Source organism: Anas acuta, chromosome 5, assembly GCF_963932015.1.
Source record: "Anas acuta chromosome 5, bAnaAcu1.1, whole genome shotgun sequence".
Classification (NCBI taxonomy): Eukaryota; Metazoa; Chordata; class Aves; order Anseriformes; family Anatidae; genus Anas; species Anas acuta.
Window position 1 is genome coordinate 37,144,049 of NC_088983.1, and position 14,462 is coordinate 37,158,510.

At 48.6% G+C, this 14,462-nt stretch overlaps 1 protein-coding gene across 4 annotated transcripts in view; it reads left to right on the forward strand.

Moving 5' to 3' along the window:
• ACTN1 (actinin alpha 1) overlaps window positions 1-14,462 on the forward strand; it is an 85,119-nt gene that overhangs the window by 26,688 nt on the left and 43,969 nt on the right. For 3 of the 4 annotated variants that reach the window (XM_068684181.1, XM_068684179.1, XM_068684178.1), the window contains exon 2: window positions 11,258-11,372. The exons of the other annotated variant lie outside the window; for it this stretch is intronic. In XM_068684181.1, coding sequence (XP_068540282.1) covers window positions 11,258-11,372 — 115 coding nt within the window. The remainder of the gene's footprint in view (window positions 1-11,257; window positions 11,373-14,462) is intronic. 4 annotated transcript variants of the gene reach the window in all.

The following is a 14,462-nucleotide window of genomic DNA, read 5'->3' on the forward strand; positions in this document are numbered from 1 at the left end:
CTTTGTGTTCACACTGCTGCTGATTCTGGTACCCTGGCTCGGATGCCCTACGCCTCTCCACCAGTTTCACAGCGCTGTCTGGATATGCCCACTGGTGTGCACATGCTGCGTGAAGATAGAAGATCCCATCTCTAGCAGTGCGTGTGGTGGAAAGGTGGTGTTAGGAACTTGCGCTGGCACGCAGGAGCCCTAGGGCCCCTGGAGATGGTAACTAATGGGGCCACTCCTTGCCCTGTGATGCACACCGAGGAATAGGAATAGCTTGCTACTCAGCGCTAGTGTAGAGTTTAAATCCTGTTTTATCCTCGCTCTTAGATGACACATTCATGCCTCAACAGAGACTGTGTCTTAAGATCCCAGAAAAGACCATCTTCATAATCTCACCACCCACGGTAGCTCTAGCACTTTTGGCATCCAATTAAAAATAAGTCACGACGCAATTCAACTTTAAATCTGACCATTAACCTTAATAAATACTTCTCCCCACAACCGTAGGGGACACAGGCACTCGTGTATTTGGATTTGTCTTGTTCTTAGCTGTTTCATGTGCTGGGCATTTAAACCACGAGTACAAACACCCTAAAACCTACAGCTGTGCAAATGCGTGCGCCCACCTGAGAGTTACAGCCTGCCAGGAGAGATGCCTGTGGTCAGCTGCTGGTAAATCAGTGAGGCTCTGACCATCCTCACAGTGCTCTCTGTGTGCTGCCAGAGGCCCAGGGGCTGAATGAACCACAGTTAGGGCTCACTCTTCACGCATGAGGAAGCTCAGAGCTCGGTGCCGCCCTGATTATCTGTGCTGGCTTCACACCAGTAACGGCAGCAAAAAGTGACAACCGTGTTTGTGAATGGAAGAGCACATCCACCCAGGGATGCGCTGAGGAGCAGTGATGAGACATCCCCTTCTCCAACCTGACATTTCGTTTCCCTCCAGAATGGCTGATGGATCTCCAATAACACTCCCACAGGGGTGTTCAGTTATCCTCTGTCTGAGGAGCTGCAGCACCCTTTTTCCCTGACTCCAGGGGAGCAATCCAGTCAGACTCACCCTCATCCAAACATCCACAGCAGAAAATTTTCATAACCCATTGCTTACAAACGTGCCCTTCAGTTCGCATCTCTCCAGCAGCTCTTCCTCCTTCATCTCAGTAAGCAGGAGGTGCCTGTCTTTGCTTTCAGGGCCCTGAGTTGTCTCTCCCATTCTTATATCCTTGCAGTGAGATGTCAGCTCTCAAGTCTATCAGCCCGATACTTACTGTTGTAGCCTGCTTGTTGTGTTTTCAACCAAATGTTTTCTTGCTCTTGGTTGTGCTGCCTCTCACCTAGGAGGAACCTGTTAGAGACAGCCACAGTTTTGTCGTCTCCTTTCCAATTTGGTCCAAACTTGAGCAAATTGCAGCGTGGCAGGAGGTGATCTTGGTGAATAGCTTCACAAGAAGCAAGCTGTGGGTGCGCTGAGACCGCACGTCACAGCCATCTTCACCTAGGAGCTGCTTTCTAAATTTTGGAGAAACCCATAATCAGGTGAATGATCACAACATCTGCGACTGTTAGGCACTCTGGAGCTGGGGGTGATGTGTTTCACAGCCGTGGGCGAGCAGGAGAGCTGAGTGCTGACAGCACGTTTTGTCAGGGACAGAGGTGAGAGCCACAGGGACAGCAGCATGCTCACAGAGATGGTGGTGCTGAAAGGTGTGGAAGGGGAAGACCTAGCTGGGCACTAGTGAATCCATAAGTCTATTTTCTTGCCATACTTTAGCCAAGTGTTTGGGTCCCCAGTGATGGGAGCGAAGCCCAGACACGTAGTATATCCATGGAGTGTTATGAAACTCTGTTGGACACAGGTATCTTTTCTGATTCTTCACTCCTTGTCAGGGAGCTCAGGCTTCACGTCAAACACTGCTTTGAAGACCCTTTCTTGCATGTGTAGATTCCTTTAGCTATGACACTCGCCAGCTCCCCTTAGAAAACCAGATTATTTCAGGTTTCTTCTCTCTGGAGCTGCAGTCACCAACGCTTGGTGGGCTGAGGAGCAGCTGTTTGGGCTAATTTTGCAGCATCTGTACAGAGCAGCGGGCAAATACACGGAGTTGTTGCAATTATTCAACCTGTTTACTTAGCTCTCTCTTTAGAAAGCCTGAGTAGATGAAGCGGTAACTTCCTCTTCCTGCCTTCCCTCTCACCAGAAAGTAAACAGCCAGAGAAAAGCCCCAGAAAAGGCGACACCCGTGAGCCCTCAGCGTGCTGGGTGGCAGGGAGGACTCGGGGCCATCCCAAGGGTCTTTGAACCTGGGCCACGCGAGGGCTTTGCAGAGCTGCAGCTCAGAAATCGCCTTCCAGCAGTCTGCACATGGGCTGCCCAGAGAGGGATGCCCCTCGCATGCTGGCAGCGCGCTTCCCTGCACCGCTGTCGTGCAGGTATGGAGTGAGCCATGTCAGCCCTTTTTGTTTCTCTTTTTTCTTTTGGTTGGCAACTTGGTTTGCAGCCAGATCAGCTCCCTGCACTGCTGGCTTTATGGGATTGAGATAAACTTGGTAGAACCCCCTGCGCCATGAGAGCAGAAGCACAGCACAGTTGCCTTTATGTCTGCTGTGCGATGGGGCCAAGCATTCACTGTCTTCTCCCCCAGCCTGCCCCAGCACAGAGTGATTCCCTGAACTGAAATCATCACCGGGCCAGAGTAAACCACCTGAGAGACTGAGGTTTTAAAGAGCAGACTTGCCATCATCTTGATGGCGTAAAACTGCTTGTGGAGGCTTTCATGCCTCCCTGAAGTGAGCAGTCTTGTTTTCGGTGGTTTGTTGCCACTTTTCAGTCCATAAATAGCTGCATCCCAGTGCTCAGCAAAATGATTTCTTCCAGTGTATGCCCAGATGCTATAAAGTATTTGGGAAGCTCAGCATATAAAGTGCAGAGGCCAGCTCTGTTTAATTTTTGTTATGAGAGAGCTTGAAGCAAGTTGACATTTATGAGCTGATTTCATAGGAGAGAGAAGAGCATAATGAAGAGACTTGCTAGCCTGAGCTTCATAATACACTGTAAAAGATCATACTTCTGGCCACTCAATCTCACCGTTCAGTTTTTTTTTTTGTTTTTTTTTTTTTTTCATGTCTGAAGACTTCTTGTAACTTCCTAGCTGTTCGTGCTCCCTGGTAACTGTGGGATGAGGGCTGCTTGTACTTTACAGATCCGAAATGCCAGCCGAGTCATTGATTTAATGGCCAGGAGCTTTTAAAGGCCAGCAGATTCTTCCTGAAATGGTGCAGGTCTGTAGCAGAAGGAGAGTTAAAGGCTCCAGAGGCACAAATGTAGAGAAGAACAAATATTTACCCTGTGCTGGAAGGGAAGTGCACTGGATTGAGATTTCTGCCCTCATCGCTTTAGCTTGTTGTTAGCTAATAAAAGGCTTGCTCTGACTCCAGAACATTTAATACCATGCCAGAGGAAAGCCAGCATGGAAGGGACTCTGGCTTTTTTTATTCTCCCCTCCTCCGGGAGAGGAGAATTTAAAATTGTGCAAAGCACTGAGCAAAAATGGAAAACTCTTACACTGAATTTACTTGAGCTTCTTGCAAGTGGTACGCTGATTCGTTGCCATTGACCAGAAGGACGGACTGGCTGTCAGGAAGGGTTTATTTTCCCTGTGCACCAATTCTGAGCTCTTCTGGACAAGGAGAGGCTTTGGTAGTGAGCGTTATATCCCCAGTGGGATCCAGCCTGGCTCATGCAGATGCAGTCAGGACCGGGGCTCTTACTCCTTTAGTGCTGTTCGTTGGAGCCGGGTGTGCAGAAGCAGCGACCGATTTCTGTCCTCCCAAGTTCAGCAGCTGTTCCCTGGAGTTGGAAGATGCAACTAAACTTACAATTTTCCTTTTCACCCTGGGTAATTCCTTAGGCAGACACCAAATGGCTCGTTATCTGGGTGCTGGTAACATGCTGTATAATACAGGGACACCTCCCCCTTTCAGCACGTAGTACTTCAGGAGCAGTGGGCTATATTTTGGCTTTCAGCTGCACTTGGAGCTCAGCAGCTGCAATTAGACCAGAACAGGACATTATCCCTGATGCTAGTGGTACTAAACTCCTTTTGTGGAGGTGGCAAAATAGCGCTGAGAGCTTCTGTAATGATTCTTTCTGAATATCCATTGAATTCCTTCAGCCTTTTTCTGAGAGAATGGGCTAACCCCACGGGAAAGCAAAGCTCTTTGTTGTGCGGCATTGGTCTCGCTGACCATCATACCTGTAATTCTTCACAGGTCAACTGCTGATAGCAAACCTCTTCAGCACAAACCAAGCTCTTTCAGCCGCCCTTGTGTCCTGGAGAATGGGCTGAAATGAGTAAATGCTGAAATGGTTTATCAAGTGCCATTCTTCCTTTGGGAATTGTTAGGCGGTGTTAAATACAGAGCAACAGGCAGCGAAGGCAGGGCTGTATTTTCAGGTTGGAAGATGAAATTGAAGGGTATGGCGAACAGTGGCCAATCAAGTTCAAACAAAAGATTCAGATTCAAACAAAAAGCACTTTGGGGAGCTCCCTGGAGTTGGTGAGGTTTGTGTAGAGGATCTCCAGTCTGCGGCAGAGGACAGTCATCTGCCAGTGGCATTAGTGTACTTAAAGCTCTGCTAGGGTGCCTGATGAATAAACTACGGAGTATAGAATACAGAGATGAAGGTTGTAGGGCTGGACTTCCTCACTCACAGTTGAAAATTAAAAATATAGACATGTAAAATTGTCACTTGCAGCCCATGGGCAAGGAAACTGCTTGGGTGGGCCTGGAGACCCTGTTTTGGCACATCCGATGGCAGGAGTAGTTCCTGAAGGCCCCTTTCAACACCCAAATTTCTTCACTAGGGTTGTTTTATGTGGTCTGCCTTGTCCAGCCGTGGCCTTCCGTGTGCCAAGGCATTGACAGGATCTGGGATAGCTGTGTAACTTCCCCGTGTAACCAAACACCTCCGTGTCAGCTCGCAGCACAGCCGCAGGCAGGAAGCAGAGCTGCTGCCAAGCCCCTCTTTTGGGCCTGTGCTGAGTTTGGGCTGTGGTGACAAGCAGCCACCAGGAGACCACCAGCAGTTCTTCCTAATGCTTTTTGGGTGTGTGGTGGGGGAAAGGAGCACCAGGGAAACTCTGAGAGCAATGGCCCCAGCAGGGGGGAAACCGTGTGGGGCTGTGGGGTTAATGGTGGTAGTGCGCTGGTGCTGAGGGCAGGGAATTTGGGCTGGGGGCCTGGGAGCTAGGGCCTGCCATACAAATGCTTCATAGTAATGAGCAAATGGTGGCCTTGTCTGTCTGCTCAAGGAGAGAGAGGCTTGTGGTGGCTGTGGGTTAGGATCCTCCTTGCTCAATACGGTGTGTTCAGCTCCCAGCCTACCAGGGTGGAAAGGAGCCCATTTTGGAGCAGCTGGAACTGCTTTAGGACTAATTCCGCGGCTTAAAGAAACCTCGTGTGCAGCAGTTTTCTGACTGCTCTTAAAAAACTATTAGTCGTTATTGGGTGAGTGCCTCCATCCTTGTTCCAGATAATTTCATTCAAATGAAATTCCTCGCAGCCTGGAATTGGCTGTAGGAGTCGTTGCAAGAGCAAGCGTGGATCTGCCTGAGCCACCGGTACCCTTAGCTCCCGGCCTGCTCAGGACCTCACTTTGCAGGGCACGCGTGCAGATCGTGTAATACCATGGTCCTAGGCTGGGATTCGTGTGCTAGCAACTCTGTCCCCTCCTTCAGAGGAGCCAGGGCTTTGTGGACACATGGCAGAGGCCGAATGGTGTTGAAATACTCGATTAAAATCCATCCCCCAGTGCACATACGAGGAAGGGAGGAGAGTATCTTGGAGGCCTTTGAGCGTGGTGGTGGTGTGCCGGCGAAGCAGTGCTCCAGCAAATTCTTTCTGTGGTCGCTTTAGCCAGACTTCTTTCTGCTGTCAGAGAGGAGGCGAGCAGCGCTGCTCAGGCTCAATTACAGCTTCTCCGGGGCTGTTATACAAATACGGCAGTCTCTTGGCTGTGTCAGGAAGTTTACACTCACCCATGGAAAGCAGGGCTGCATGGAAGAGTGATTTAGCAAGGAGAGAAGTAAAGAGCATCTGGAAAGGTCAGATAAAGCCGGAATGTCACTGTCACAGCCGCAAAGAGATAAAACTGCCCATATATTATTTTTTTAATGTCATTTGCGTGGTTGTGGTAGCTCCGACATTTACATTGCTAAAATTGCTCAGAGGCTGAAGTGCTTTATGACTGTTTTCTTGCAGCAAAGAGCTCTCTAGATCTGCTCTCAGCAGCAGCACAGTGCAAGCAGAAGCTTTCTCTGAACTTAAAAATGTTGGCTTGCTTCCCCGAGTTGTAGGAACGTTGTGTGAACCACTCTGCTACCACAAAGAGAGAGAGTTGGGAAAAGGGAGTGCAAAGAAGAAAGGTTACTGACTTTCAGGAACAGAAACAAAGGTTTGTGGGGTGCAAAGAGTACCATAGAGCGTGTAACATGCCCAGGCAAGGACTAAAACAGCAAACCCTGGAGAAGCAGGGACTTCTCGTGTTGTGTCAGAAAAAAAGGGCACTCATGCCTGTTAAAATAGGTGTGCAACTAGGCTTGTAGAGACCCCAGCAATAAATTTCTCTTATATGCTGAGGTAGCAGCAGAATAGTTGATCGTATTTTGTTGTTTTTGGTGACTTTTGTTATTCTTTTTATCATCCGGCAAGTTATAATTGCGGTAGAATTTGAAGGTCCTATTGTTTGTACAGCACCAGGCACACAAATAGCAAGGGGGTATGAGGGGATGTCAGTCTCAGGGACCTTGTTGATGAGGCTGGGGTGTTTTAAAAAAATAGATGAATAAGGAAGGTACAAGTCATAACTGTAGATTGGAGCAGGGGGAGGCAGAGAGCAGGGATGACAAATGCACACATGCACGCACACACACTCCTTCCTCGGGCATCCCTTCGTTGCGAGCACTGAGCAAGAAGCAGGCCTTTGGGGAGATCTGTTGTGTCCAAAAATGAAATTAAGGGTACATTCTATGGAAAGATCCGAGGGCCAAGAAACACAGCTCCATTTACACCTCTTGTGAAGTTCCCATAGAAAATTTACGGTGTGAGATTCATAGGAAGAAAATCCAGTCGACAGTGTGTTTCTGTGCCGTTATTTGGTAAGAGTAAGTAGTTTTCCACTTCTGTGAAATTTTCTTAAGCCTCAAGATTACCAGAGTATTTGTTTTCTCTTTGGGACAGGGAGCTAGAGGTAAGTGAGAGGATAATCTCCAGCCTTCTGCACTTGCAGACGGCGAGGAAGAATGTCTGCTGCTGTGGAGAAGGGTTGAGTTCGTGGCTCTGTGCTTGTACCCGACACGGGGTTTTTCAGCCCTCCCCCCCAAGCTGCGGTCTGCCTCGCCTCTCCCCAGGAAACACAGGTGCTTTTTGGGCCGAGCCTGCACCCAAAATAGGGCTGGCTGCTTGTGACAGCCCTTTCCGCTCTCTGGAGGCTGTCAGGCGGCGGCAGGCAGCCCCGCAGGGCTCGGCGGCTGTCCCCGCTGCTTGCTGCTGTGACTCAGGGCACGGGGATGCGGGTTCATTGCACAGAAGGTGGATGGGATGAGAGAGCGGTTTCAGTAGGTTTCCCAGAAAAACAAAAAGGATCCTGTGCAGTTGCATGAAGCCAAGTCAGTAAAAATGACTCCAAACAAGACTGCCAGGATTGCAAGACCCAGGAGGCAGCAAAAATTTCATCTCTCCCTTCTGCTCCCCCTGACTTTTCTAACACATTTCTTCAGCCTTCTCTCAGCTGTCTGTCAAATCTCCTTCCAACTGACTACTTTGAAGTAAGAAGATATTTTATTTCCAAGCCGTGTGTGCAGCAGATGCAACGTAAAGTTGTTTTCGGCTTGCTGTGTTTTGACAGATGTTGCTCAGGGTTGATCTGTGAAGAATACTCTCTGTGAATCCCATGGCTATAAATGCCCGCTCTCATTAAAAGCATTATAATCCTGCTCATAAAATGACCTGATGCATCCACGTAGGGCTGCTGGTTGTTGCTGTTTCCACATGTTGTGCTGTTTATGGTGTCTTGGAGTTCATGTAGGACTTGAAGGGTACCTCCAGAAAGTGTCTGCACATCTGGGAGCTGTCGTGGGGAGCCATCTGTTAACTCTTCCTGGTCTGTGGCCTTGAGGAGCTGAGGCTTCAGCTGTCCCACTGATGCCTAAAGGCAACAGTTCGCAGGAGCATCTTGCTTCAGCACGTCCATGTCTGTGACGTGGTGAAGGCCCCTACAGAGGAGTTGGAGGGCTGGCTCTGGGCTGTACCCTTCCACTGATGCTTAGGTGATTCTTGCACCAATAAATGTCATCTCAGTTATGTGGTTATCATGCCAGGCCTTGCAATAATGCGAGGTTTAGAAGATCTGTGGTTTGTTTGTAATTTCATCTGTGTTTCTTGGCAATGTAGATCCTGTAACCCCCTTAGTTCCTCAGAAAATGGGCAAAGAGGCCCAGCTGAGCTGTGCTGGGCTTCTCCATGATTTAGAGCACTGCCTTCTGATCTGCTTTAGTTTAATGAATAACAAAACTGAACTGTCTTCAGAGAAGTTGTACAAGAAATTAAAGTGCAGCCTGGTGACCTGTGAGTTAAATCTTGGGCTTCCTCCTCACTTCAACACTGCTCTGTAACGTGACCTCGGGCCAGTCACTAGCTGTGGTGTTCTTTCTGCTTTCCACAAATGAGAGGGAGGTTGATGGGTATCTACAACTTTCCTGACATATCTTGCTCTTGTACTTTGATATGCGATGAGGACATAGCATTTGAAACTGTCTCTGCTCTCATCTGCCCCTCTGGAGGAGCAAAGGAGCCTGGCTGCAAAAGGGAGCCGAATAAAGGAACCTCTTTCCACATAGCACGGGCAGTGGAATGAAGAAAGTAGTGCCAAAAGGATGTACTTCAGGATACAGGGCATGTTTTCAAATACAGCAACTATTATCCTAAAAACAAAACAACAACCAAAAAAAGAAAAAAGAAAAAAAAGAAACACTTCCCAGGGGAATAACAATAAAAAGCAATAAAAGGTGCTTAATGGCTTAATCTTTTTTTAAAACTTCCAAGTCTGGAAGGAAACCAGGCCATCTTGAAAATAGAGATCTCAGACTTTCACAATACGTGGACCCGTCCAGAGAGCTATTGCCATGGAAGTATTTACAGCTGCGCTGTTTTCCTGCTCCATCCCGCAGCCCCGGCAGAGAGCGCGGCTCGAGCACAACACCGCAAAGCTCGGCAGCTGCTAAGCAAAGCTTTTTCCTAGGCAAGGTTCTGCTACGCTATTTGCAGTCGTGCAAGCAGGTTAATAGAGGAAACTCAGCCTCCAGAAAAAATAAGAAAAGTCTTGATGTTGTTTGGGGCAATCTTCCTCTTGAAATCCAGTGCGTGGTGTGAGCAGTGGCGAAGCATTTCTAAATTCTTGGCATGCCTTGCTTCAGTATCAGCAGAGTCCTTCCCGCTGCAGTTCCTCAGCAGCTGGCGATGGCATGAGTGCTGTGGTCCCCCCCACCCTCCTGCCTGCCCAGGTGAGCCCAATGTTCTCCTGCAGAGGCTTGTTGGACGCTGCTGGACTGTCTCCGGGCACTGCCCCAGCAGGAGCCATGCCTCACCACAGCAAGCAAACAGCTCTGTGCTGGGGCGCTGAGTTGAGTTGGCTCTGGGAGCACGGCTGGGAAGAAAGACCTCCTTTCTGTGGTAGCGCTGAGCTTTGGGAGCTGCCCAGTCTTTGAGTAACCTCACCCTTCTATTTAAAGAGTGATTGAGGGGTTATCAATCTGTACAAAGGAAAGGGTTTGCTTGGTGCCCTGTTCAAACACTGTGAAACTCATTCCTTAGCACTTGGACAAACTTGTCCGCCCATAAAGAGCTGGCTGCTGCCTTTTACTCTTCAAACAGCGCTTTTGTTTCAAATGGCTTCTGCATCTCCAGGTTGGGCTCTGTGGTTCATCCGGCCGAGAGCGTGTCACAACCTCGGGGTTTTGTGTGTCACTGTCCAGTGACAGCACTTACTTTTCTCTTTCAGACCCGTTCACATGGTGCTCTTTTGAGATAATCTCTATTATCCTGTCTCGTGGGAGCTCAGACCCTGGCGTGGATCCCCTGACAGGCGAGATGGTCTCCTCCCCGTCAGTGCCCCACGTGCCCATTGTTCAGAGCACGGGCCAGCGGAGCCCAACCACAGAAAATGTGTGCTGTCATCAGTTGTGGCAAAATTCATTTCTCTCGTATGAGAGATCCTCTTATCCTGGCCACTTGAGGTCAGAAGGCATTTCCAAAAAGAGTTTTGTTTACCCTTAATGCCACTGGCTGTGTTGTAATTTGGATTTCAGTCCCTCCTCCACTTCAAACTCCTATTATTACCCCACTGGCCCTGCAGAATATCACTAATTACAGAGTGGCTGCGATTTTTGTCACTGAGGTGGCTGCAGCGATCCCTCTGCCAGAGGCCCTCAAACGGTGCAAGTCTGGGACTCTGCTAGGCAGCGGTGTGGGTAATGCTCACTCATCCTTTGGAGGACCGGCACTTCTGTTGAGATGGGTGATGGTGGTGTAGTTCAGAAAGCATTTGCTTCTTCACGTGAGCAGCTGCTGCAGCTGCAGGGCAAGTGTGAACCAGGCAGGCAGGAGAGGGGGGCTGCTCGGCAGTGAGTCCCATGGGAGAACAGGGGCAGCCGGACCCACACTTCTTGGATGTGGTTTGCATGGCCGAGTTGTCTGCCCCTCGGTGCTGGCCACGGGCTGCAACCTTTGCTGGTGGTGGAGTAGTCCAGAGGCAATTTAGAGTAAAAAAAATGAAAAATTCTTTTTTTTCTCAAGCACCTATCTAGGGACAGGGAGATCTGGAATACTTTTTTCCTTTCTCCTTCGTATTATGTTTAATGTGTGTCCCTCAACTCCATCACAGTCCCCGGTAATGTGAGCACTTAGCATGCCTTAAAATTAGTTTCAAGGTACTCTAAACAGAAACTTTAGGGCCTCTCCAGAAGATCTGGCACCCTGGAGCCACAAAGTAACCAGCTCTATCAGACTCCCTCTGTCACGGGAGCACCCTGCAACTCCCTCAGATATTTAGATACTAACACTTGTGCTCTGCAAGATGGGAAAGTGATAATCTAAGTGGTGTTTCAGTCTGTATCGCAGTGCCCTAGCAGCTCTGCTTTGGTTCTGAACTGTTGTTTGGCTTCTGGGAAGATTACTGACTGCTCTTTTTTTTTTTTTCTTTTCTGTGTTTTAGACATTTACAGCATGGTGTAATTCTCACCTCCGCAAGGCTGGGACACAGATTGAGAACATAGAGGAAGATTTCAGGGATGGTCTTAAACTCATGTTACTTCTGGAAGTCATTTCAGGTGAGAGAGGTTCTGTGTGGTGCTCTCAAGCGTCCTTAGCATCTCTGTTCTGAAATCTGTCCTCCCCCTTTCTTGCAGATTAGGGACAGCAAGGGCTGTAATGCTGCCGATCTTGCTGGAATATAAGAACAGCTGTTTTCTGATTCAGAACAAATTTCTCCCTAACGAATATCTTGTCTCCAGCAGTGACCATGAATGTGCTTTTGGAATGTGCTCCAAGCCTCATGGCTTGTGCAGGCTGCCCATTGCATTCCTGCTCCTGCCTCTCGGCTTTCCTCCACCCGTCAGGAATGCGCAGCCTCCTGTGAAGGCTCAGGCAACGTCTCTTACTGCTTGGCAGGGCTGATGAAGCAGCTCTGGAAAGAGTGTGGGAATGCTGCACTGGCAAATCATCCCAAAGCCACATGACAGTGGGAATAGGATAGAAGTTTTTGGAAGAGGGGAGTCAGACCAGTAAATCTTCTGTGTCATTCAGTTTCAGCTGTGACTGAAGTTTTTCCATTCTACTTTCAATCTGAACTCAGTGCTCAGGCCTTCGGGAAAAAAAAATCCCAATGCAAAACAAAATCCCAGAAAACAATCTGAAATAAAAACAGTGACCAAGTTAGGTCAGATATGTTTTAACTCCCTATCACAAATGTCCCACTATTTGGCAGGTATCTCCCTCAGCAGGGATTATTTCATATAAGCAATAATCCCTATTGATGAAATAATACCTTAAGTATTGTGGGAGGCATGACGGGGGATAAGACTGCGTGTGTGAAATTGGGGTTGTGTGCTCACAGACTTTCTTCTGATGGCTTTAGAGCCAGTAACAGCAACCCTGGGATTTGCACTCCTGACCTTCTTGGTATGTTTTCCAATAAAATTGCCATGATAGAGGCACTCAGACTACCTTCTCTCTGCCCCTCCTTTCCTAACCCTCTCCAGCTCCTGCAAAGATGCTGTCAGTATGTGTTCTTGAGAATTTATGGATATAGAATAAAACCTCATTTTTTTGCCCACGCTGGTGGTTTATAGGAATCAAAGTTCAAAATGTTATCAGAGCCCTGCAGCACATGTTGCTCCTGCAGTGCCTGTGAGAAGCTGGCTGGCAGAGCCCGATTTTTCTTCTCTGTGTTTATCTTTTTGCTGAGCTGTTCCCTTCCAGCGGAGGGGCTTCCAGATGGGCCCTGATGGCTTGGTTACTGATTGCTGGGCTGGAAGACAGGGGAGGGGAGCATGAACAGGGAAGTGTGGTGAGTGTGGCAGGCTGTCTGCTCAAGCAGCAGGTCTCACCTCACACTGCTTGATTTCCTCTCACCTCTCACCTTTCCAAGCCTGTTGTCCTGGTGGGAGCCCACCAGCAGGCGTGGGCATCCCCATCCTGCCGTGAGGGCCGAAGCTGCCCGCAGTTGCTGGCCCCACCAGTAGCCCTTGGGCTCGTAGCTTGGGAAGCAGCAGCCCAGCGGTTCCCAGCACCGCCACATGAGGGGAACGAGTCTCCTGCTCGTGCCTTCCCTGCTGGAGAGGGCTCGCTTCTGTTCCTGCCACAGCTCCTGCTGGTCGCCTGCCAACAGGGAGAGTCTCCGGATGGCTCGTAGCTCTCCGGTTCGGCTTCTGGCCTTTCCTCTCAGCTCTTGGCTCTCTCCAGACCTTCCTCTTCCCGCGTTTTGGGGGACTGTGGAGCTGCTGACAGGAATTTGGCGTGGGCAGGGCTGCTCTGTGGTGGGCTGAGCTTTTCCTCTAACCCAGCTACACCATGGGTAGTTTGATGGCTGGGGGAGCCTTCAGCCATGGAAGCACAGGGTTGGGCTGGCCAAGAGCTGTGCAGAGCCAAGTGCCACCTCCACCTGGCCCTCCGGCCTGAGACGTGTGAGGGAGGTAGTGCTATCATCACAAGTCCTCTCCCGCTGGCCTTCGTGGTGGGTCCCATAGAAGTTGCCCTATGAGAGACACTTTCATTTTTCACTGCATGTATTTCCTTCCCCTGACAAAGCTGTTTTAAAAATAACACCATGAGACTGAAAAAGTCCAAGCCCACGTTTAGTACTTTTCAAATGAAGTTATACAGCTCTTTTTTTTTTCCTACCAAACAGAAGGGATGACTAATTGAAATTTTTCCTAAACAAATTTGCTGTAAACAACTTCTATGCCAACACTTCCTTGCATTGTTTGGCTTTTGAAGTGCAGCCTTGGGCTAGTACAGGAGAATTGGAGAATGGAAGCGAGTCGACCATTTTATTTTCATTGTCTCAGCTGGGAGAAGTTCTGAGAAATAAAGCAGCAATGCAAATAGCTGAAAGTAGAACATATTTCTAGCAGGCTTCCGTTTTAACAGTCTGCATTATTAATATTGCATGGCATGGAACCATGTGAAGCTTTGCTCTGGAAATCTAAATTTGTAATAAAGTTCGGGACTGAAGGAAATAGCCAATGGGCTTGGGGACTCTTTAAGTTCACTAAAAAATGATTCTAAAACAAATATCCTACTGTGGTATTTGAGAAAGGGAAGCTGCAGTTCTGCAAACACCTTTGGCTGCTCTTGGATCATGCTGCTGGCAGAGGGAGCGATCCTGCCCTCCTCAGCCCTGGGGAGAGCAGTTCGGATGCTCTCCCTCCTGTTGGCAGCACGCATTATGCAGCCACAAGGTGAATTGGATCGGCCTGCTGCTGCTCCAGCTGAAACCTGAGCTTCTTTCTTTATTTTTCTTTTTGCAAGGGTAGTTTACAGTCACATCAGTGAAGAAAATGGTTATTTTTCAGCTGGCTCAACCTGTTTGTTGATGTTTGGCAGCATAAATCTGCTTAAGTCTATTCTGAAGTGACATTTGTAAAAATATCTTTGTGAAACTGTCACAAAAGGTGCTTCCACTTGTATTTTCAATGACTAGCATTATTCAGGTGGAAAAAGAAAGCAAAACAGCATGATGTGTACTTGAGGGTCCATTAAAGTGAGAGAGATATTTTTAATCCTAGGAAGGCGGTAGTACCATAAATACATCTTTTCTACTTTAATTGTGTCATTTTGAAAGTGAATCTGGTTTTATCCTTAAGCCTGACACCAGCCTACAGTAATAATTGAAACACTTTTAAAGGATTTTCGTTTCC